Source organism: Callospermophilus lateralis, chromosome 2 (assembly GCF_048772815.1).
Source record: "Callospermophilus lateralis isolate mCalLat2 chromosome 2, mCalLat2.hap1, whole genome shotgun sequence".
Lineage (NCBI taxonomy): Eukaryota > Metazoa > Chordata > Mammalia > Rodentia > Sciuridae > Callospermophilus > Callospermophilus lateralis.
This window is the reverse complement of record NC_135306.1, coordinates 145,573,786-145,595,547: the sequence shown is the minus strand read 5'-3', so window position 1 is coordinate 145,595,547 and position 21,762 is coordinate 145,573,786. Positions and strand designations below refer to the sequence as shown.

General features: G+C 42.0%; 1 protein-coding gene across 7 annotated transcripts in view; it reads right to left on the bottom strand.

Moving 5' to 3' along the window:
• Positions 1 to 21,762, bottom strand: part of Tenm4 (teneurin transmembrane protein 4) — a 768,485-nt gene that overhangs the window by 168,601 nt on the left and 578,122 nt on the right. For 6 of the 7 annotated variants that reach the window (XM_076846576.2, XM_077108835.1, XM_076846577.2 and 3 more), the window contains 3 exons: positions 15,094 to 15,264; positions 8,009 to 8,223; positions 6,116 to 6,326 (listed from right to left, as the gene is read on the bottom strand). In XM_076846576.2, the coding sequence (XP_076702691.1) occupies positions 6,116 to 6,326; positions 8,009 to 8,223; positions 15,094 to 15,264 (597 nt within the window). The remainder of the gene's footprint in view (positions 1 to 6,115; positions 6,327 to 8,008; positions 8,224 to 15,093; positions 15,265 to 21,762) is intronic. The other variant, XM_076846579.2, reaches the window with a different exon arrangement.

Below are 21,762 nucleotides of genomic sequence, written 5' to 3'. Positions count from 1 at the left end.
CTACAAAGAGACAAACTTTATTGCTTGGCACTCATGGTGTCCTTGGGCTACTTTTTCTTCTTTGCTGCCATGAAAATCCAGGTAGAGAATTCAGTTTCAGCAATCCACGATAAGACTGCAGGGCAGCAGAAGGAGTTGGGGGACAGTGGGGCAGCCTGTCCTTCAGCGAGCAGAGATAGCTGCTGGGGGGGCTAGGTTTTGATTCTGCAGATATAGCACTCTGATATTCCTAACTCTCTTCCTCCTAACAGATTTTGGCCACAGTCTGTCTCCAATGTGCTGACTTGAGCTCTCCCTTGGCCTACAATTTCATTCCACTTATACCAGATTGCTCCAAATAAATCACCGTATCAAGGAGAGGTGAATTCACAGGGCACTTTTCCAAAGAAGTGTTTCCATTAGAAATTTCACAAAGTGCTGCCAATGTCATTTACAAGAAGGTTAATTTATTACCAAGAGACCTGGATTCTTCATTGCTGTGTTTCTATCTTAGAGTATATTCAAAGGAAGGGGACGTGAGGTGGGGTATGGAAGGTGATTATTAAAAACTGAAAATTGTTCTTCAATCGCTTTTCTGAGTTTCTTCCTTGAGGTCATGGTAGATTCTTACACAAATTACAGGGTATAATGCTGGGGATTTTTCTCCCTAGATCCTTGTAAATGCACTCAGGGGCTAATGCCCAATCAAAGCAAGGGAAATGAAAAAATGGCAAGTCTAACACAGTCTTTGGAAAATCATGAAGGACCCAATTTTGATGACCCACAGAAGATAGAAATGTAGGTGCAAGTATCTAGGCAGATCTAGAAACAAAGAGGAATGGATCATGGGGAAATCAGAGGAAAAATATCACTGGTATCACAGATGGGCCCCTTCTGTCTTCCCTGGCACCCAGCCCCCTGCAGTGCACTCATGAAATCACAGACTCAATCTCAGTAACCCTCTGACCACATAAATTAATGGACTCTTGTTCTGGGCCTCTTAAGATAAACCCCCCACCTCTGATCATTTCATCCTCTTACTCAAAAGCCTGTCATGACACCCAGTGCTTATGAACTCTCTGTAGGGTGGCGTCATAGGCTCTTCCTTGATTACTGCTTCCCCCTTCAGGGCACCCTGAGCTCCCATGGAGCAGCACTGCAGGCTCCTCCTAGCCAGCTCTTATTTTTCTGCCCACTGGCCTTTTGCCCATGCCATCCACCCCCACTGCCTGGGATGCTTTCCTTAGCACTCACCCTTCCATTTTCTTTCTTTAAATGTGAAAATTTTGCCCAAACTTTAAGGTCCAGATCAAATGTCACTTCATCCAGACAGCCTTCCCTGGCTCATCCAACTGGACAAGCCCTTCCTTTCCTCCAACCCTCCTGGCCCTTGGGCTGGTGGCTCCAGGGGTGGCCTTTCTTGCTCTTTTCCTTGGCTTAGAGACACTTGCTCCATAAGGCTTTCATCTCGCTTAATCTAGACTACCAGCTACTTTTGCCAGGAACCATGTCATACCTTTCCTGCATCCCCATCTTGGAAAAGGGAAAGGATGCAATATTCATTGGATAATGGGATAAAAAGAAGGAGGAAAGAGAGAGGGAGGGAGGGAAGGGACTAAATCTGTGTCTAGTCCCTGGACATGGATTGATTTCCAGTGGCTTCCTGGGCATAAACAGACTCTTCAATTAGCACCAAGAAGATCTTCAGAGCATGTTTCTCATAAAAATTCCCAGTCTTTATTTCCTGCCAATGATTCTTATTTCTCTCCTCTGGGATTTTAAATCTACTGTAAGACACCTCTGTTATTTTTCAGCTTGGCTCACATTGGTGCAATGTCAAGTTGATCTATCCTTTTATGCTTCAGCATCAACTGAAATAAAAAGATAAGAGGCTATCTATCTGAAGACCCCAAATGCTGTAATACTAACTTGTTAGGTCTTGGGGTTGCAAGCAATTCATACAAAGGTATTTTTATTTTTAAAAATTTGGATGCTGTGAGATTTTCTACATGGTCTTTTTAATGACTTCTCAAAAAAACTCCCTGGGTTGATGTAAGATGGTTACTTATAATTGGAGGCAAGTTAACAAGGGGAAATTATGTTTCATATAATAAAAACAGTAATAAAATATTTACTAGTAGCCATGACAAAATAGCAAGACCCTGTGGCACAGTGGGGACTTTGTGGGATTTAGAGTCCAAATTTTCATTCTGGCTTTGCTCTTAATTTTGAGCAAGTCAACTAAATTCTGAGCCTCAATTTCTTCATCTGTAAATCGGAGCTTAAAAGATCTCTTGTCTAAGGTTCTTGTAAGGAATAAGCTACATATATGAGAGTGATAAACATGGTTCCCCAAACACAGTAGATGCTCCCTAAATGCTGAATAAACAAATGGATGGGAAACAAGTGAGTGTGGGCGCCCCAAAGGGGCTGGATCCTGGGAGGAGGCAGATTGCTTAAGAAGGAAAATCACGAGCTTTGTAGTCAGACAGATTCGAATGCATGTCCTAGCTTTTCTTTCAACATCCCTGAACCTCCATTTCCTCATCTGCAGTCAGGGATGATAATAAAAATAAGAATAATCACCTCATGGAGGTCCTGCAAGATTTAAAGAATGTATGCGAAAACCCTTTGTAAATGGTGATGGGGTGAATTAAACCCCCGCGAGTGGTTTATATCCTCCTACCTCCTTCAACACATGGGGGTGAGCAAGGCTCCCACCCCCTATTGGAGCCAGGAGCATGTGGGGGATGGGATGGGGCAGACTATTTTTTCTGAAAAGAGCTGCTATGTTTTATTTTCAAACTGGCTTGGATTTCGCGGGGCATGTGTGAGCATGTATGTACAGGCATTTGTTCCCTGGGAGCTCGGGTGACATCAGGTCTCTGTGAGGATATATCTGTGTATACAGTTTGTAAAAGGCTCTTAGATTTTTTTCAAGGCAAAAGATAAACTCATTTAATTTAAAATCATCAGCTGGATTGCATTAAATGGAGGGAAAAGCAAAAACGTACACAATACAGCCATTCATTAAATTAAACACAATTATTTCTCCCGTTACTTAATTACAAACAGACATAAATACTCTGGATTCTGACAACTCAGATCTTTTAAAATTCTTGGTCTGCATTTCCATGTGTAACGAAGGGAGGGTCATATTCCAATTTGTGTGTTAAGCAAACCCGAGAGTTACAATTGTATATTGGGACCATAATGACTTCACTAAAACAAGACCTAAACTTTTAATTAACCTGCCAAGACAAATTACAACTCACAGCTCACAGGTAACGATCACAGACAGCTGAGACTCAATGCCAGGGACTCTTGGGGAAAGAGGTATTAATAGCAACATCAGAATCGGTCTGTTTTTGTATTAAAGCGGGGGAAAAAGAACGGTGTTCATTAAACAATCACTGTAGCTTGAATGGAGACAGATAGGTCAGAAAGCCAGCAAGAGAAAGTGGAAGGAGAAAAAGGATGGCAGAGAATATTAACAGCTTCCGTTTATCGAGCACATATGGAGGCCTGAAGCTGTGCTAGGCATTTTGTATCTCTCTCTCTAATCTTCACAATGGGGATTGCAAAGTACTTTTACATTTTTGGCTTCTGGACAAGAAAAGTTGAGATTCAGTGAGGTGACACGGCTGCTTGTGGCTGCAAAACTAAGTAGGGACAGAGGGAGGGAAGGAAGGAATGAAGGGTAGTCCCTCATGTGGTGTTTGTTTTCAAAATCTGTTGACAGACCATCAGAATCACCATCACTTGGCCCGACTGGAGGTATTCAGGAGTTCTGAAGAAAGGCCCAGAAATCTGAATTTTTACCTAGCCTCCCACAGAGTTCTTTGTTCCAAAGTGTTTGAGAACCACCAATGAGGTACCAGAAACCTGTGCTACTCAAAATGTGGTCCATAGCAGCATTAATATCACTGGGTGCTGGCCAGAAATGCAGAATCTCAGGTCCCCCAGACCTGCTGGAAGAGACTCTGCATTTTAACAAGACCCCCAAGTGGTTCATGAGTACATTAAAGTCTGAGAAGTACAAGAAATCCCATAGACATGACAGGGTTAAGGGGCAAACAGAGCAGCCAGGGGAAAAGCAGGACCATCACCCCAGTTAAGACAAAGAAGCTAGCTATCACTGACAAGCCACGAGTTGGCAAATCTTATCTCCATTTTATTTCTCAAAGATGCATATCATAATTAAAAGTAGTTTTCTTTGGGAGTTTAAATTAATATTCTTTCATATTTATACCATTCTTAAAACAGAAATCTGACCATAAAAACTCCTAGTTCTGTGCAAACCTGGTGCTCTATTCTTGCTTGTGAACTGTGTCTAGGAAGAGTTGAGCTGGGAGACCAGGGAGTTATAACTTCGGCACCACCATAATTTGATAATTTTGTCCCTAAATTGAAGCCACCATGTCCAGAAAGAGAAAAGATGCAGATACTATAGCCTAGCAAAACCCACAAAATGACACTCTCATTGATGGAGAGGACCAGAACTGGGCTATCAAGATGGGGACTGGGACTGCACTTTCCATCTCAATGTTACCTCCAACTGCTAAGCTGCAGCTTCAAATTCCAGAATCTTGAGACCCCAAGAGCTGAAAAACTTGAGTGATCTGTGTGAGGTGAAAGCTCAAGCTCATGGCGGAGATTCGGACCTGAGCATGCTTTGCACTATGCTTCAAGAAGACCTGCAGGGCAGAATCCAATGGCAGCACACCTGCTGAGATTGTGACTGTCCACAGTCCTGCTAATGGGAGCCTGGGCACAGGAAAGGCCATGCTCACACTCACTCCCTCACCAACTGAGGAAACTGCAATGGGGACCCACCGGGTGCCAGGGAGACTGAAGACTGCCCTCCAGGCAGTCTGAGACTTGCAGCTAGGACAGACCTCCAAAATAGGGCAGCACTGAGGGATGTTTCCTTCATCAGAGCCAGCTGCCTGATGATCCCACCTCCTTCACTTTGCCATGAGGCTGCATTGATAGCAGAAGCTTATTAACCATGCCTTGCATTTAATGGGGGAGATTCCCTCTGCCTCAAAACTAAGGATGAAATGGTGAATTAGAAGAAAATGGCCTGAAATGACCACTGCTATTTAGAAGGAAGAACCAGGGTCTCGCATAAGTTTAGGAAACCTAGTATCAAGTTCAGAGATGTTCATTCAACTCCATTTTCCATGTCAGAGAGACTCCCAGCCACAGACTGAGATAGAGTTCTCAGGTGAACTCCAAAGGACACAGAGATGTCCGTTAGGCAGACACTCCATTCCCAGGTGTTCTGGTTCATGAAGCCCTGTCTTTCTCTAGAGATTTTATCTCCAGGCTGTATCACAGTACATCCAATAGAGACTCAGAACACGTTTTCTGACCCAAACCACCAAGATGATTATGTCCCTCAGCACACCATGGTCACCTAAGGAGGAGATGGGTTCTATCTATTATGTTAGTAAAGAAGAGAAATTCTTCCAAGAGGGAAGCAGGCTACCTAGACACCCATAGACCTGAGGTGGCCATGCCCTTTTGCATGAGGAAGAGTGATGGTGTTTGGACTCATTTAAGACACCAGGGCTCCCCCTTGTCAGAGACCAGGACACCTCTGCTCTCAGTAACACCTGACTGACCACGTGGCTCCTCCAGCCCTCTGTGCTGCTATTCTTACTCTCTCTCCAGCCTTTATCCTCTTTCCCAGAGATTGTTGACTCCAAAATAAAAAATCAAGCCAAATCTAAACAATAAGTCAGCGAACTGAACCAAGTGAGACTCAGAAGATGAAAAGGTGAGAACCAAGAGCCAAGAGGGGAGATGTTCCTGCCATGTGGCCAGTCATCCAAGACTCCCGTCTGGTTCTTAGTTCCATCCCCTTGGTCTGGAAAGGTGGCTGCTGCTCCATACATCATCACACAGACAGCATGAGGAAGGTATCAGGATGGCCCCTCTGTCTGTCGTGTTGTACCTGCATCTCATGCTGAGTCCTCCTCCAGCATGCCCAGGCAGGACAGCCCCACCCCATACTCTGAGTGGCATCTACAGCTCTGAGTAAGACACGTTCATTCTCTTGTTGGCATTAACCCCCAAAGTCCCAAGTATCCTCCTACCCAAAGAGACAGCAGAAGTTGGAGCTTCTTACCAATGGCAGTGGTGAGAAAGGAGACCACTTCAGACTCCTTCCCATCATTGTAAAAGGCCAAGTGCCAGATTCCTGAGTCCAGATACTGGATGAATCCGGTCTCATGGCTGGAGGGGGGAACGACACCGCGAGACTGGCGTTGGGGTCCTTCCAGACTCCGTGCCTCCTGGGTCAGGAGCCTCCTTCCATCTAGCAGCTCTACAAAGTCAAACTAAAGCACAAAACAAGTATGATTAGCAGCGGATCTGCTCCAGCACATGCCATGTTTTCTTTGGGCTTCTCCTGGCGGGGGCAGGGCGGGGTGGGGGAATGCATAAGGAAACAGAGAGGCAGAAGCTGCAGGAAAGCTATCAACCAACTCAAATCCTATATTTCATGGTAATACTCTCCTTCCTCTCTTGTGAATGTGGCATCATTCGGGCATTATTTCCTAGTCTTGGAAATATTTTTTGCTGCAAGTGTGGCAAGTCTTCACCTGGCCTCATTTAAAACAGAACCATGCTCTTTCAATGTTGGCCCAAGATTAGAAACCCAGTCCTGAGCTCTACACAAGTACTGATGGAATCTCAAGGGTCTCAGGCTGGGATTGGAGTGTTGGTAGGAATGGAATGTTCTTCACGAACAGTTGAAGATTTGGTTTATATCTGTCTTTAGTCAATAATCTTTTCTAAATGGCTCCAGTTTCAGGGAGATATTTTAGAAGAACTGAACTGGATTAGTCCAAAAGTCTATCAATAATTGCATGCTGTGTCAAATTCAAATGCCAATTGATCTGAGACTGCTAGCATAAGACTCCAGATAAGACAGACATGCAGTGTTAATAACAGATAGGTGGTTAAGCCCTACTGACCTATTAGCAAGCAAGCAAATTGAGTAGCCATCCATCTTTCTAGCTCTTAAAAAACAAACAGAAAAGATAGGTAGTCATTCTACTTCATGAAAACTGTGTGGAGGCATGAATTCTAGGACTAGCATGGCAGTTCTGCAGTCATCAGGGGCTCAAGCTCCCTCTATTTTCTGTGACTCCATCCTTAGCAAATTTATCTGTCTAGCTTATAACTATAAATCTCAACTGACTACCGGGGTTAGGAAGACTGCATGTGGCCTTAGAACACCTGAGGATGCTTATGATTTATATTACTCCAATTCCAGAGCCAGGAGGACATTGCATAAGTCTCTGCTGTATGCCATTCATTATTAGTAATATGCCAATCATCTTGAAGAAGTTCTTATTTTTTCATTTTATTTATTTATTTATTTTTTTGGTGCTAGGGATCAAACCTAGGGCCTTGCACATGCTAAGCACATGTTCTACCACTAAGCCACACCCCCAGCCCCTTGGACAAGTTCTTCAAGGGTTTCTGGTGCACATCTGTCTGCATAAAGTGTAACCTTGAAGGAGAGAAGGAATGCCAGAGATTAGGGGAGTAACATTTACTTTGAGCCAGGCGTTATGCTGGCTGCCTTATAAATGCTACTCTTTCTTCTTCACAACAGCCCTGCAAAGTGGGCACTGGTACAGATTAGGAAACTGGCTTAGAAGAGGATGAGTAATGAATACCAGGTTACACAGCAAATAACAAGAGGACTCAAACTCACTGTCTATTTTTTTTTTCTCTCAATAACATTTCCTGGGTAACACAATTTAGGAGACTGAGTAATAGCAGAAAGGTTACTGAGAAATTTCTCATAATTTCTTCCTTGCAAAAAGCCTCAGGGATTAAATCTCACTTGCCTGAAAGGCAGGGTCTGAGAGGGTGGCAAATGGATAAAAGGCCTTTAAAATACACCAACTTCCCTTTGGGCTCTAGGGTCAGGGTTGGGCTTCTTGACTTGGGTAAAGATTTGAGCAGGAGCACAAGGAGGTCAGTAGGCAGGTAGGGTTCTGCTTACCTGAGTATGTGAAGGAGGAAGGCCTTTTCTGCCATAAATGCCGACCAGAGCTGCCTTTCCCAGAGACACATTGAACTTCAGATGCACAGGGTGGTCTATGAACACCTGAGATCTCCAGAAAGTACCAGGAGGAATCTTCTGGGAAGCCCGTCTCCCCACGTCGATTTCTCCAGAGTCTATAAAACTGTCCTCTGGAAAGAAACTACTGGGTTTTCCTACCAAGATAGAAGGAAGGAAGACAAAAGCATCTTGGTTAACCACAAGTGACACAAGGAATCAGCGTCCCAGCACCCAGGACTCTGCTCAGCCTCACTCCTCTGTAATGTTCCGCTGCCAGCAGGCATCCCCCTACTCACAGGAGTAAGAAGGTTCAGAACTGCCCCCCACCACAGTGATGCTCAAATTGTTCTGCTAAAAATATGCATTCTTCCAGAGCAGTATGTATGGGTCCTCCCCAAGGGCCATCTGTTTACTGCATAATTCCACAGCTTGTTAAAATATATTTTGATCCTAAAAATAATCATTTGCAGTCACATGAGAATAACTTTGTGATTTTGTGAGAGTGTGTGTATAAAGAGCTGCATGGTAAAATAGGCAGGCTGGAGGGAGCAAGGTGTGGGTACTGAATCTCCGACTTGGAATGGTTTTCCAGCAGTGGGGGGTGTGACTTGAGTGGAGCTAGGTATTTTAAAAGTTCACTGGATGGTGTATAAATCAGAAGCCAAATTCTGAGGCCAGCTACGTGGATGGGGGTTTGTGTTTGGAGCACGGATGTGGGTTGAGAAAGATGAGGAAGAAAGTCCTTCAAAGGGAGGATACATGTCTGAAAAATCCCTCTTGGTCTTTGGATGGAGGTGAATATCATTTTTATGTTAAAGAAGGTCAAGTTGACATAATTTCTCAAGTTCATACACAAAGTCTAGAATATACTTGGAAACTTAACCCAGGCCCCCCGCCCGATGCCTAGCATCCCTATGGAGGGTCAGGGGTGAGGTCTCTTGCCCATTTCTGTCACCAATCAGGAGAGTGACTGCTTTCTGGAGGCACCGGGCCAGGAAGGAAGGCTGTTTATCAAACTTCCCCTCTTAAGTAATTAAACACACTCACATGAAAGAGATAAACCTTAACTTCCTGTCAGACATCGGCCTTCTGAAAAGTAGGGAAGGGACAAGGGAGACCACAGAGACGTGAGGAAGGCCATCCTTAGTAGCCCGGAAGACCCAGATCAAGTCAGCAGGCTACATTTTGTTTGTCATTAGGAAGGACCCCTGGGCATTCTGGCTCCGAGGCTTTTTGTGTTGTCAGAGATGTTAGAAGATGCTTGAAGAGAACAAGAATCCATTTGTAAAGAAAACACGTTTGTGGAACTTTTTATAAAAAGCATTTGGGGAATAAGAAATTAAAATGTCTTTTTTTCCCTGGCTTTGTGAGACTCCTTACAAAGCACATTTAATGCTGAAATGGAGCTTGGCAGGGTATTGTTGTAGTCATAAAATATTTTACTGTTTTAAATAATAAAATTCAATTTAAATGTTAAACTTCTCCATATGTTATCATTCCCTTTAAACTCCTAGGCAGAAACATCAGGTTTTTAGCTTCAAACCGTTAAATGTTATTTTAATTAAAAATGTGCCAACAAAAAAAGTTGAAATGCACGCTATCAATAAAAGTGCCACCAGTATTCTGTCATTAGTATGGGAAAGAGTTTGCATTGAATTCCTTATGGAAGGAACATGTCCCAGACTTCTACCTTGAAAATACAGACACACCAACCACTTTGCCGTGACTCACAAACTTCAAAGACAGGAGCCAACTTCACAAAGCATTAAGATGGGAGAGAATTATTCACATTCTTCTTTATCTGATTTTGTGGGTTCCCAGTTCTGTGACCCTTTTATATTCCAGGTACAAAATAATGTACCCTCAGCTTTTAATTCCGTGAGGGAGGAAGAACTAAGAAGGAGTAAAAGCAGGATATGTGCTGAACTTTTTACTCCTAGGAACTGCAGAGAAAGAAGCACAAGACTGCTAATTCCAAGGGCTCATTTCCTTTGTGAGTCGGTGGAAGTCAGAACTGATGCGATTTGAGAATTGTCTGCATTCAAATAGATCCTATGTCTGAAAATAAATAATGGAAAACTGCTCTTTCTTTTTAGCATGCTGCTGGAGATGCCTGCATGGTTCATTTTCTCCTTCACTGAGCATATATCAGGAGACAGCCACTGTATCAGCTAAGTTCTATAGGCCTACAGGTCAGAGGCCAGCCCGAAGATGCCATCTGAGCTCTGTAGGGCACAACAGCATAAGTATGTTGGTTCTTACCCCAGAGGAGGTGACAAAGGGAGACTGTTATAGCACTTTCTAGTATCTCAATGAGGTAGGCCCACTGGGAGAAAACACTGTCTTCCTTGTGTGTACAATGAGATAAAAATAGTACATATTGGTTTGGGGCATATCCTTCCCACCCCTAGGACCTTGAATTGGGGGGATCTGGTTCCCAGTGGAATGGGACTATTGAGGGAAAAGAGAGAACAGCCTGCTGATCCCTTTTAGCCAATGGGAGAAGACCCCCTGAGACTGGCTGAACTGGGGGCTGGAAACACCTCCCTCCTGGTTTGTCTTTTTAAAACACTATTGCCGGGGCTGGGGTTGTAGCTCATTGGTAGAGCGCTTGCCTTGCACATGTGAGGGCCTGGGTTCAATCCTCAGCACCACATAAAAATAAATAAATAAAAATAAAGATACTTGTCCATATCAACTAAAAAAAAAATTAAAAAAAAAACCCTATTGTCTTCCTCTTTTCAAATCCTGTAAGATTCTTTGTTCTTAATTCTGAGCACCATCCATAAACACTAGGAAATAAAACTTCCTATGACAAGGCAAAATCCACCAATGGTGAGGCAATGAGGGAGGGGAGAGGCTAGATCAGGTGGAGAAAAGCTCTGTGTATAAAAATCTTATCCTACCCGTGTTCTGGAAGATAATGGTAATAAATATTAGCAGGAGAAATAGTAATAAAGATAGATATAATGGTATTATTAGTAGTACAAACTACTGTCTAATGAATTCCAACTATGTTGGCAGGTTTCTTCATTTAGTATTTCAGTGATTCCTGCAACACAATTAAAATCTGCATATGGAGGCACGGGGATGCTTAAGACTTAGCTTAAGAAACTAGAGTTGAAATCATTTGGGCTCCCTCTTTATTTATCAGAATATGGTTTCTAAGAGGATTGAATTAATGAACAATTAATTAAAACTCTAAAAAGACATTCTCAGTGTGGTGGGTCACCTGCCCTCTTAAGGAGCAATGGTTCTGTTAATTCATGGATATGCAGGCTAATATCAAGACTTGACCAGGTATATCTAAGACCCATTAAAAATACTGCTAGCCTTCTCGGGTTCAAGTTGATTGTTTTTATGAATTAGAAATCTACAAAGAGGTCCCAGAGTTGTCAGAGTCTCAAGACATCCATGAGAAGTACACTATAACAACATTGGGTGCTTTCAGAACTTTACCAAAAATTACAGAGCTTAGCTCAGAATTAGGGTCTTCCCAACAGTATCATTAGATTTCACAGGACATATTGCACTGGTGACAATCCTTTTCTTTGTACAGTTAGCAATCATGCCTATAAAATAAAATCTCTCAATGAATTGCTGAAATGGTTGGATAGCTTGGTCAAACAAGGAAGATTTGGAAGAAGTGAAATTCCATATGCTTTACAATCACCATCTTTACTTTTCTGAACTGAGACCTAACTATATAGGTTCTAAATTCCTAACCAACTAACAATCTCCCCCTCCTTCTACCTTTTTGGTTCTTTACAATGCAATAACTTGCACAAAGAATCCTTTAGTTTCCTTAGCAACTGTTTGAAATTTATTTGGTTATCAAAATAAGCTGTTCCATTTTGGAGAGCCCAGCTGAGCCTGTGTGCAGCAATTTGCATGGTTCAAACTGATGGGCAATTTTGATTTCATTGTAGAAAGAAGAAAATGCTATCCCTAGCCCACCAATTCAACCATCAGAAATGCTTGTTTATTCAATGCTTTCCCCCCCCTTCCCCATTAATGCATAACACAAGTTTTTGTGGCTTTGCTTTGAAAAGCTGCTGCATTTGGTTTCTGTCCCATGACGACCCTGAAATGGTTACAGCTGCTTTGAAAATATAGGATGAATTGTAGTTTGATGTTACTCTCAAAGACATGAAAAATGTGATATGGGATTATCATATATTTAATTTGTATAATTTAAAAATATATACCCTTTAAAAATATTTAAAAATACCCCCAAACCATTTGAGGATCTGTTGGGGGTAAATGTTAATTAGTCTGGATTTTAATACCCAAGAGAGAATGGCTGGGGATTCGAACAGACAAGAAAAGAGGAATGAACATTTGCTGAATGCGTCTTTACTGCTAGGCTTTGAAAGCAAAGGTGTTGTCAACCTTGCTCTACAGATGACAAAACTAAGGCCAAGGGATATGGAGTAACTGGCAAGAGTTAACGGAACCAATAAAAAGCAGGGTCAAGAATCACATCCTGGACGTCGAGGCTCCGGAGTATTTATCTTCCATCACACTACACTGCTTCCCCTGCACTGTGGAGCAGGAACTCTAATCTTAATTCTGGAATCAGCTCTCTTCCCTGATACCCTCAGAAGGGATAAGAAATATGCACTTACTTCAGAGTTAAGGGCTTTTCCCCTTGGGATATGTCTAAGGAACTAGAGTTTTAGCATTACAATTAAAAACATAAACTGAGTAGACATTGGTTTGACCAGGGCACAAACCTTAAGAACCATGTGGTCTCACATAAACTATAGGAAGCTTTGTCCTCTGTTTTATAGAATGATATATTTTACATCACAGTAATTGCTTCTGATGCTGACCACTTTCCAGCACTGCACTGCATTTAAGGAGTTGGTAAACAGGATTTCCATTTGCATCAGTAATGACAGATAATCCCTTTAAGCAAAAATACTCCAATTAAAATAAACCAATAAGTCTGTGCAATTTTGTGTTGCCTCTTATCTGCACCTCCTGCTCCTTGGGAAAAACTAAACAAAACTGAAACAACCCACAAACTAATTTCATTAGAGTGGGAAATTTCAGATAGATCTAACTCCTGTTTAAAGAATGTCTGTTAGAGATCATGGAAAGAAGAAAACACATTTTGTTAAGTGAGAGCCTCAGCCAATTCCTTGAGGGTTAAGCATATTTTAAATCTATGTTTTTAACATGCTCATCTAAAAAACACTCTTCCCTTTATGCTATTTACCTAAGCCACCTGACACTATAAACTAATATTAGCATCACAAGCCAAAATGCAGGACCATGGACAGGGCCATCTTGGAAAAAAATTCTGTAGAGCCATGAGCTAATTATGTGGTGATTCTATTACTAATTTCATATGCAGAACTTGCAAATTTCAATGCACCTTATAGAAAAATCGAGTTCAATATTCTTTTGAAGAGGAGGGAAATGAAGCCCAGAACATCTGTTCAGGGGATTTGCTTAAGGTTGTACCACAGTTCAGTAGCAACAATTAGACTGTAACTCAGGGCTCCTGACTCCTAACCCAAAGCGGTTCCAATGGCCTCAGTCATACTATCTCCTTCCATATTCTATTAAGGACAAAAAATGTAAATTATGCAGTGTTTTAAGTCTTAAAACCTTTACAAAGGAGATTAGCTTTGCCCTCAAAACACTGGGCAGGGGTTCTGGTTTAGCTCTTTGGAAATGTGCCCAGTTTTTACTTCCCTTGATGATGACCATAGGTCAAGAGTTGACTTTGGACTTCAAGATCATTATCTCAGAGGTCATAAGTAGATACTGTGACCAAGAATATGCCACTCTATTAACCAAACTAATGGCTGGAATACAAATCCTTGAAAGAACAGAGAGGCTCAGAAGACATGACTTCTAAATTCACAGAGATGAGAGGAAAGATGAGCAATGAAGGCTAGCTATAGCTACTTTATGAAGAAAACCAGAAAGATAATGTAGGTCACAGCAGATGCAGGAAAAGGGATGCGTATATTGCCCAGAATGACAACCATTCTGAATTGTGAGCTCAGACGACTTTCTTAGTGCCAATTTTGGTGAGTCTGCACTGTTCTTGGCTAACATTGAAAGAACATATGTCTATGGCATGTTGGAAAGATCTCTAAGACATTCGGAACATAGGCTTATGGATTCCCATTAAAAAATGCCAAAATCCAAATGCCACCACCATTTCTGTCATTGAAAGAAATATTCATGTTTTATTATATTATAGGATTTCACATTCACACTTCTTTTGGGGTCCTGTAACTGTGGGATGGGGTCAGGTAAGAAAGATTATGCAGAGGGCAAGAGCCCCGGGATCATATTCCATACTCCACCATCTATTGGCTGTGTGACTCTGGTCAAGTCAATTAACACAATTCTTAGTTTTTGCATCTAGAATGGGCAAAAATTATTATACTTACCTCACAGGGTTTCTGTGAGGATTAAATATGAAATGAAATAATCTTGATTAAAAAAACAACTTTGAAACAAACATACTATGCAAATATTAATGACTATTGTTAATGCAGATGAGGAAAGTGGAGCTCAGGAAAACTAAGTAACTTGCTCATGGTCACATGGCTGGTAAATGCTAGATACCTGAAGTAGTGTTATCATTAAACCACGAGATCCAGAAACCTTCCCATTATAACACATTATCTAACCCCCTCACCACTCCCCACTCTTGCAGATGTCCATTCAGCCCATGAGATTTCCCCAGAAGAGCTTGTCTTGACCCCACACAAAGATGGCCACCCCAGCAGTGTGAACACCCATGATGCTCCCCTTGAGGCGTGGGATGGGATATCACTGAGCACCATGAACCCTGCCAGAGCACACTCTGAGCTCATAGTGACAAGGAACTGCAATGAAGACACAGGTGGGCTGGCAGCCGGCGTGGAGTGCAGAGGGATGGAGGAAGCGCTAGAGCATGGAGCTGTGAGCCAGGCACAGGACGTGCATGATGGAGGTCTCCTTGGTTCAAAGGCAGACACAGAGGACTCACAACACGGACAACGCAGCAACCCTACCTTCTGTGGCTCCTTTGCCTTTCCTGTCAGGGGTCTCTAAGCCAGTGCCCCCTGAGGGATACAGGGAGACGTCCGTTGGCACAGGCCAACTGCTGGCTGTGTCCTCCGTGATCTCATACATCTGCCCCTCCATCGGCTGCAGGTGCCAGTTTAGGCCAAACAGGTGCATGGCTGTGGTGAGCAATGAGAAAAGTCATCTTTTTCTGCTGGAGGTGGAAATGGAGCTCCAAAGCCATAAGGGGAGGGTGGGACGGGTGGGGAACACAGACATTCAGTTCAGTTCAACAAAAGCCCAGGAAAGGGGCTCTTACAGTGCCAGGCCCTGCACAGGGGACTGGAGACACAGACGATTAAGGCTTGACCCTGCCCTCGAGGGGCTCACGGTCTGGTTGAGCCAGGACGGGGAGTTTCAGGAGGTCTTGGCCTTTTGCTTCAAAAGATAAATAACAATCTAGAGGGAAAAATTACAATTTGTATCACCAAGAGTTAATTTCCTTAATGGAAAAATAACTTTCACAATAATAAGCAAAATCAAACAACCCAGTAGGAAAATAGGCATAGGATATGAACAGACAGTTTACAGAATAAGAAATACCAGTGACTCTGCATCATAGGAAAAAGACTCTTGACATTACTCATGGTGAAAGAGATGTAAGTTAAACTCTGAAATATTATTTTTCACATATGGTTTGGCAAAGATAAAGAGGACTGAAAATACACTATATTGGCAGAGATTTGGGAAGCAAGTACTCTCATACTTTGCTAATGTGAGATTAAACTGGTATTTGATAAATCTAATCAAATTTAAAATATATACACTCTTTACCCTGGAACTTAAAGTTTCCATTCTTGAAATTTCACCTGTATACTCACACGTGTACTAAATGGTGTGCATATAAGGCTATTCACCACAGTATAACTTGTAATAGCAAAATGTTATAAACCAATCATTGATAGGGGCTAGATAAGCTATTATCTACAGCAAAATAGGAGAATGAAAAAGCTTTTTATATATTTTTCTGGAAAGAAAACTATAATGTATAGCTGACTGTATTTGACAAACTACCTTTGAGTTAAAAATAAATTTCTGCATTTGTACAGAATATTTCAAAAAGGATATGAAAGACAGTTATAACAGTGGGTATGTCCTCTGAAGGAAAAAGCTGTAGGGTCAGGGGAGGAGGGAGACTTGCTTTTCACCATGTATCTTTTGTACCTTTTCATTGTGTACCATGTGTATGCATTTCTGTTTAAAAAACATTTTCCAGTGTAGCAATTGCAAATAGTCTCATACAACAATCTAAAAAAAATCACGAGATAACAAAGCATGAATGCTGTTTGAGACACAGTCCCTGAAAGGGCTAGGAAGACTGTTTCCAAAAAAGTTTGTGATATAGTATAAAGCACCTGCCTAAATCCCACTTTTGGATTCAAGACTCATCCAGACTCACCACCTTCAAGAGGCCTACACCGATTTCCCACACATGGAGGAAACACTCAAGTCTCCCAACCCTTCCGCCCAGGTGCTGTGAGCTGCTTTTGCTCCTTTGTTCCAATGATGAACATTTTCTAAAAGCCCACTCTATAGCCAGCAGTGTAATAGGAAAGATCTGGAAGCAACCTACAGAGATGGCATCGAATCAGGCCATCCATGTTTTCCATGAGCTCATAGGAAAGGAGAGAAGACAGACAGATAACAAAGTCTATTGAGAAGGATAAGGCCCAGAGGAGGAGGTGGCTGATCCAGAAGGAAGTCCTCAAGAATGCAGAGAAGATCCACAGACAGATGAAGGCCATAGTAATTGCACTTGTTGAGGTCCTGCAATGGGACAGGGAGCATGCCAGGTAACATATGTATATTATGTCCAATCCTCTTGGCAGCCCCACTAGACCCAGTTTACAGAGGTATACATTAAAACTCAGAAGGCAAAATTTCCCAGTACACAAAATGATGAATGCCTGAGGAGTTGGGAAATGCATATTACCCCGATTTGAACATTATTCATTTGTATACATGTATACTGAATTATCATCTTATGCCCCATAAAGATGTACAGATATTATGTCTTAGTAATAAATAAATTAATCTAAAAACTCAGGTTAGTTGAAATTTATGACAATCATAAAACTATTGTTTATGAGTGCTCCCCATGTACTACACATTGTGTTAAGAGTATTAAAAGCAACATTTCCTTTAACTCTCATGACAATCCTGAAGGGTATTAATAACCCCATTTTACAGATGAAGAAACCAAGGCACAACAAGACCAAATGATGTATGTAAGGTGAAATGGCTAGCAAGTGACAGAGACTAGACGAGAAACCCAAGCTGCTCAAATCCCCCAAACACAGACCACTAGTCTTTCTGGCTTGGAGGCCCAGGTTCCACCTACTTAGCTGCACTGCCCCTCCCTACTTGAGTCTAGCAATGCAGGCATTAGAAAGACTGCTCCTTCAACATGTCAACGGCCTCCAGACTTTTACTTCTTTTTAGGTAGCAACACGGGATCCTTGAGGGAGAGGCAGCTATGGCTCCTGGCTTCCATCTTATGGAAGATGTCACAGATGGTGGTTTTGAGGGAGTGTGTGACTGCCTTCAAGACAAAAAAAACCCATAGAGTGCCTAGAGCATATAGCGCATGCTTCTGACTTCAGGTTCAAACACAAGCCATCCAGGGGACACACACGTTTGACTTAGTCAGGAGGCCGTACCCAGCAATGGTCATGAGATCAACCCTTTGCTTTCCCTTTGGTTACTGTGGAGTGGGACCAGAGGTAAGAAAACTGGTTTTGAATTGTAGTCAAGGTATCCAAACTGAGAAATGGGATACTAATATTGCAAAAGACAGTCGCTATCAATGAAGTATCATGTGGCAAAAGTGCATTGCAAACTGCACATATGTGTGATTGTCATGTTTTCTGACCTCTACATTGGTGCTGTTGATAATAATAGTGACAATAGTAGGTGACATTTACTGAGCACTGATTTAAGTACCAGATTCCTATAAGGTGCTTCATACTGCTCTCCACTCCTCTGAGAGGTGACAATAATAACAATAAAACAGTTCACTTGCCTGGAAGGAGGGAGCACTCTGTTTCCAAGATTGAATTAGCTCACATTTCTGCTTACCTTCTTACTGTTTTAATCTATATATTGGCAACTCCAAAGGTAATGGAGAACTTGTTTGAACTGCAGACAACTCAGATACATGCAGTTAAATGAGCAGCGCTTCTTCCCCCATTAGAATCAATTATCTCATCTAAGTGCGCAAAAGTGCTGTCTTGTTAAAAGGTCATGAGAATTAACTAATCCCAGAATGAATAGAACTCTCACAGCTCTGTGAAGAGAAACATTTTTATTGTTAGAACTTTCTCTTCTTTTAAAGAAGATGCAGAGTGAGTCCTTCCTTGAAAACACACACACACACACTGAGGGGAAAGAAGTGTTGAAGGTGAACATGGTCCCTAGGACTCAGATGCCTGGGGGTGGGGGTGGGGGGGTGAACATTAGTGCCCTTTCCTCTTAACTTTTTACCCACTGCAATCATACTGGCCCATACAATTGTGAGGCTGGGGTGGGTAGGGGGTGTTTCTGTGACCTGTGCATTCCTGAAAGCCACATGAGAAAGCAAAGCTCTGTCTCCAAGTCCAACTGAGTCTGACTCCAGGTGACTTGGCCATCCAGAAGTAATTTGGAGGCTGCATGGTTGGGAAAGGAACCCAGGGTCACCTAGACTGGACTGAGAAATGGCTTGCTGGCAGGTGATAATTAGAGACAAGAGTCGGATAAGGCAGAGATTAAGAGATACAAAGTTCAAGTTCAACCAGCAACGTCATCTTAAAGCCAAAATAAGAGAGACCTTTCGTCTGTGATTCAGGATATTAAATATAAGTCATTGTTGTGACCTCTTGATTCTTTCATTGTGTTGTTTGGCTGGTGGTTAGTTTTATAGTCTTGGGTGATAGGCAAGGGCAAGAGAGAAAGGGAAATAGTCTGCTTTGCTCTCATCTTTCCAAAGGACAGACATATACTCAGCTAGAGACTGTCCCTTGAATAGCAAGCTCAAGTGACCACTCCATCCATGACAGTCATCTAAATGATAATGCCAACACAAAAATTTTCCTCATTTCAGTGCATACTAAATGCCAAATACTTTATTTATACTATTCAATTTCATCCTCATATGAAGGTAGGTTGAAAATTATTAATGGGAATATATATATGACGGAACTAGAAAAGAAATTGAGTTATAGTGACATACTCTGATTTACTCAGAGAGGTAAATGAAGTTACTCAACACCACAGAGCTGACATAAGTGTGAGACAAGTTCCCAAACCATACCACCTCTTTTCTATATTTACTTTAAAAAGAAGATAAAATATGGGCAATGTAAAGGCTAAATATAATATAAACAAATTTAAGCTAAAATAAATGTTGTGGGGGAGGTGGTTATAATAAATATGCCCTGGCCCACAATAGCCCTCATTTAAAGCTGTGTAGAGCAGTAAATGCATGTTAGCCAAGTGATTTGGAAGTAATAGCCATGGATTTAAAAGAAAGAAAGGAAGGAAGGATTGAAGGAAGAAAGGAATGGTGAAGAAAAGAAAGACATGTGTCTCCCTAGCCTGAAAAGGATGCAACAAACTACTGAAACAATATAAATTATAATTACTGTATTCCTTATTCTCTGAAGAATTAATGGTAACCACCCACCACCCGTGTATATCACAGAATTATCTAAATTACACCCTGCTGTGTGTATTTATAACTATGGTGCAAAACTCTGCTTAGTACATTGAAAGTGACCTACATAAGAAACCTGATCCTGGTTTTCCCATTAGACTAGTTTGTAACTCAATGAAAAGGTGAAGAGATGCTAAGGAGTTCAGAAAGAGGCTGTGGAAAGGTAGAGGTCCACAGGATAACCCACACAGAAATGTTAATGAGTTCTAAAAGCCAGCAGCCAGGATGGCGGAAGTTCTGATTCCCTGGCTCTGGTCAGTCTGACATTTTCCTGTTGCCTTTTCCTACCCAGCAAGACATGAGAGATGGCTCAGAAAGTGCAAGCTCTAACCTGACATTTTTAGAAAATGCTCCATAGATGTGCAGACCTTGAAGGTTCCCCCAGAGAACCCAACCAGCAGGAGGCAATTAACAAAGTCTTTATGCAGGAGTGGCCAATGAGAACAGGAGAGTTCCTGCTGTCAGAGTGCGGGCATCTCTTCCAAAATCAAGTGCAGGGCAGAACACAGTGTGTGAGCACGCTAGCAGCGCCAGGGAGTGACCAGAATAACTGTGCCCATAAAGAATTGTTGACTCAAGTGGCACTTTGAGTTTCAAAAGGCAGTGGGACCCAATCCAGCCATACAGCTACCCACTTTCCTGTGTATATGAAATGCTTTGATTTTGGCGACTTTTGGTTTATTTTAAAATAAAGTCATTGGTATAAAATTCAAATCAATGGGCTCTTTTGACTTATGTCATCTAGCAGGGGAAACAACAGCAAGAACAACAACAGATTTTCATTTCCAAGGTTATATTCCTGGTTTTGCTACAAATCCACAACATTCAGAAGTTTCAGTCCAAGATGCTATGAACAAGCTGGGTGCAGTGGCGCATGCTTGTAATCCAAGTGGTTTGGTGGGTGAGTGGGGCAAGGCACGGGGATCCCAAGTTCAAAGACAGCCTCAGCAACTTAGTGAGGTACTGAGCAACTCAGTGAGACCCTGTCTGTAGATAAAATATACAAAAGAGCTAGGAATGTTGTTCAGTGGTTTAACACCCATGGGTTCAATCCCTGGAAACCTGCCACCCAAATGCTGTGAACAAAGAGGTATACTGCAGTGTAATAGGAAAAAACTGGAAGCAACCTAGATGTCTAAAAATAGCAGAACTTAGCTAAATTATGGTACAGGTACTGGATGGAATACAAGGCAATCATTATCAAAAATAACTATGACAACCAGCAATGAGGGAAATCTTAAGATATAATGTTAAGGGGGAGGGAAAGTAGAACACAAAATTGCATGTTTTTCCTGACCACATTTCTGTAGAATCAGATACATATACATATACAAAACAAAACAAAAAAACTTGTAAAAAAGATACATGAGGGCTGTGGTTGTGGCTCAAGCAGTAACGCGCTCGCATGGCATGCGCGGGGCACTGGGTTCGATCCTCAGCACCACATACAAATAAAATAAATATGTTGTGTTCACCGAAAACTGAAAAATAAAAAATAAATAAATAAAAAAAGGTACATGAAAATCAACAAGTCTTGAGTTACCTATTGTGTAGGGTTCTGGATAAATGTTGTCCTCTAGTTTCCAAAAGCACTGTTTACATTAAAAAGGAAGTTCTACCACTGTCTCAGACTAGAGAGGTGGAAGAGAAGGATGCTGGGCAGAAGGAAGAAAACCTAACTTTGGGCACGTGCCATGTGCACGTTGACATTAGACATGAGGACTTACGTGCACTATCTCATTCAATCCTTAGGTAAACCTTGAGAAACTGGTATAACGAGTAAGAAAACCGGAAGTTCAGAGAGGTTCTGAGACTTGGTCAGAGACACACAGATAGGAAGTGATTCAAGCTGCACTGGAACCAGATCTGAATGGTTCCAAAACAAATTAAAGTGTAAAGGAAAGTAAGGAAAAACTGTGGCTGA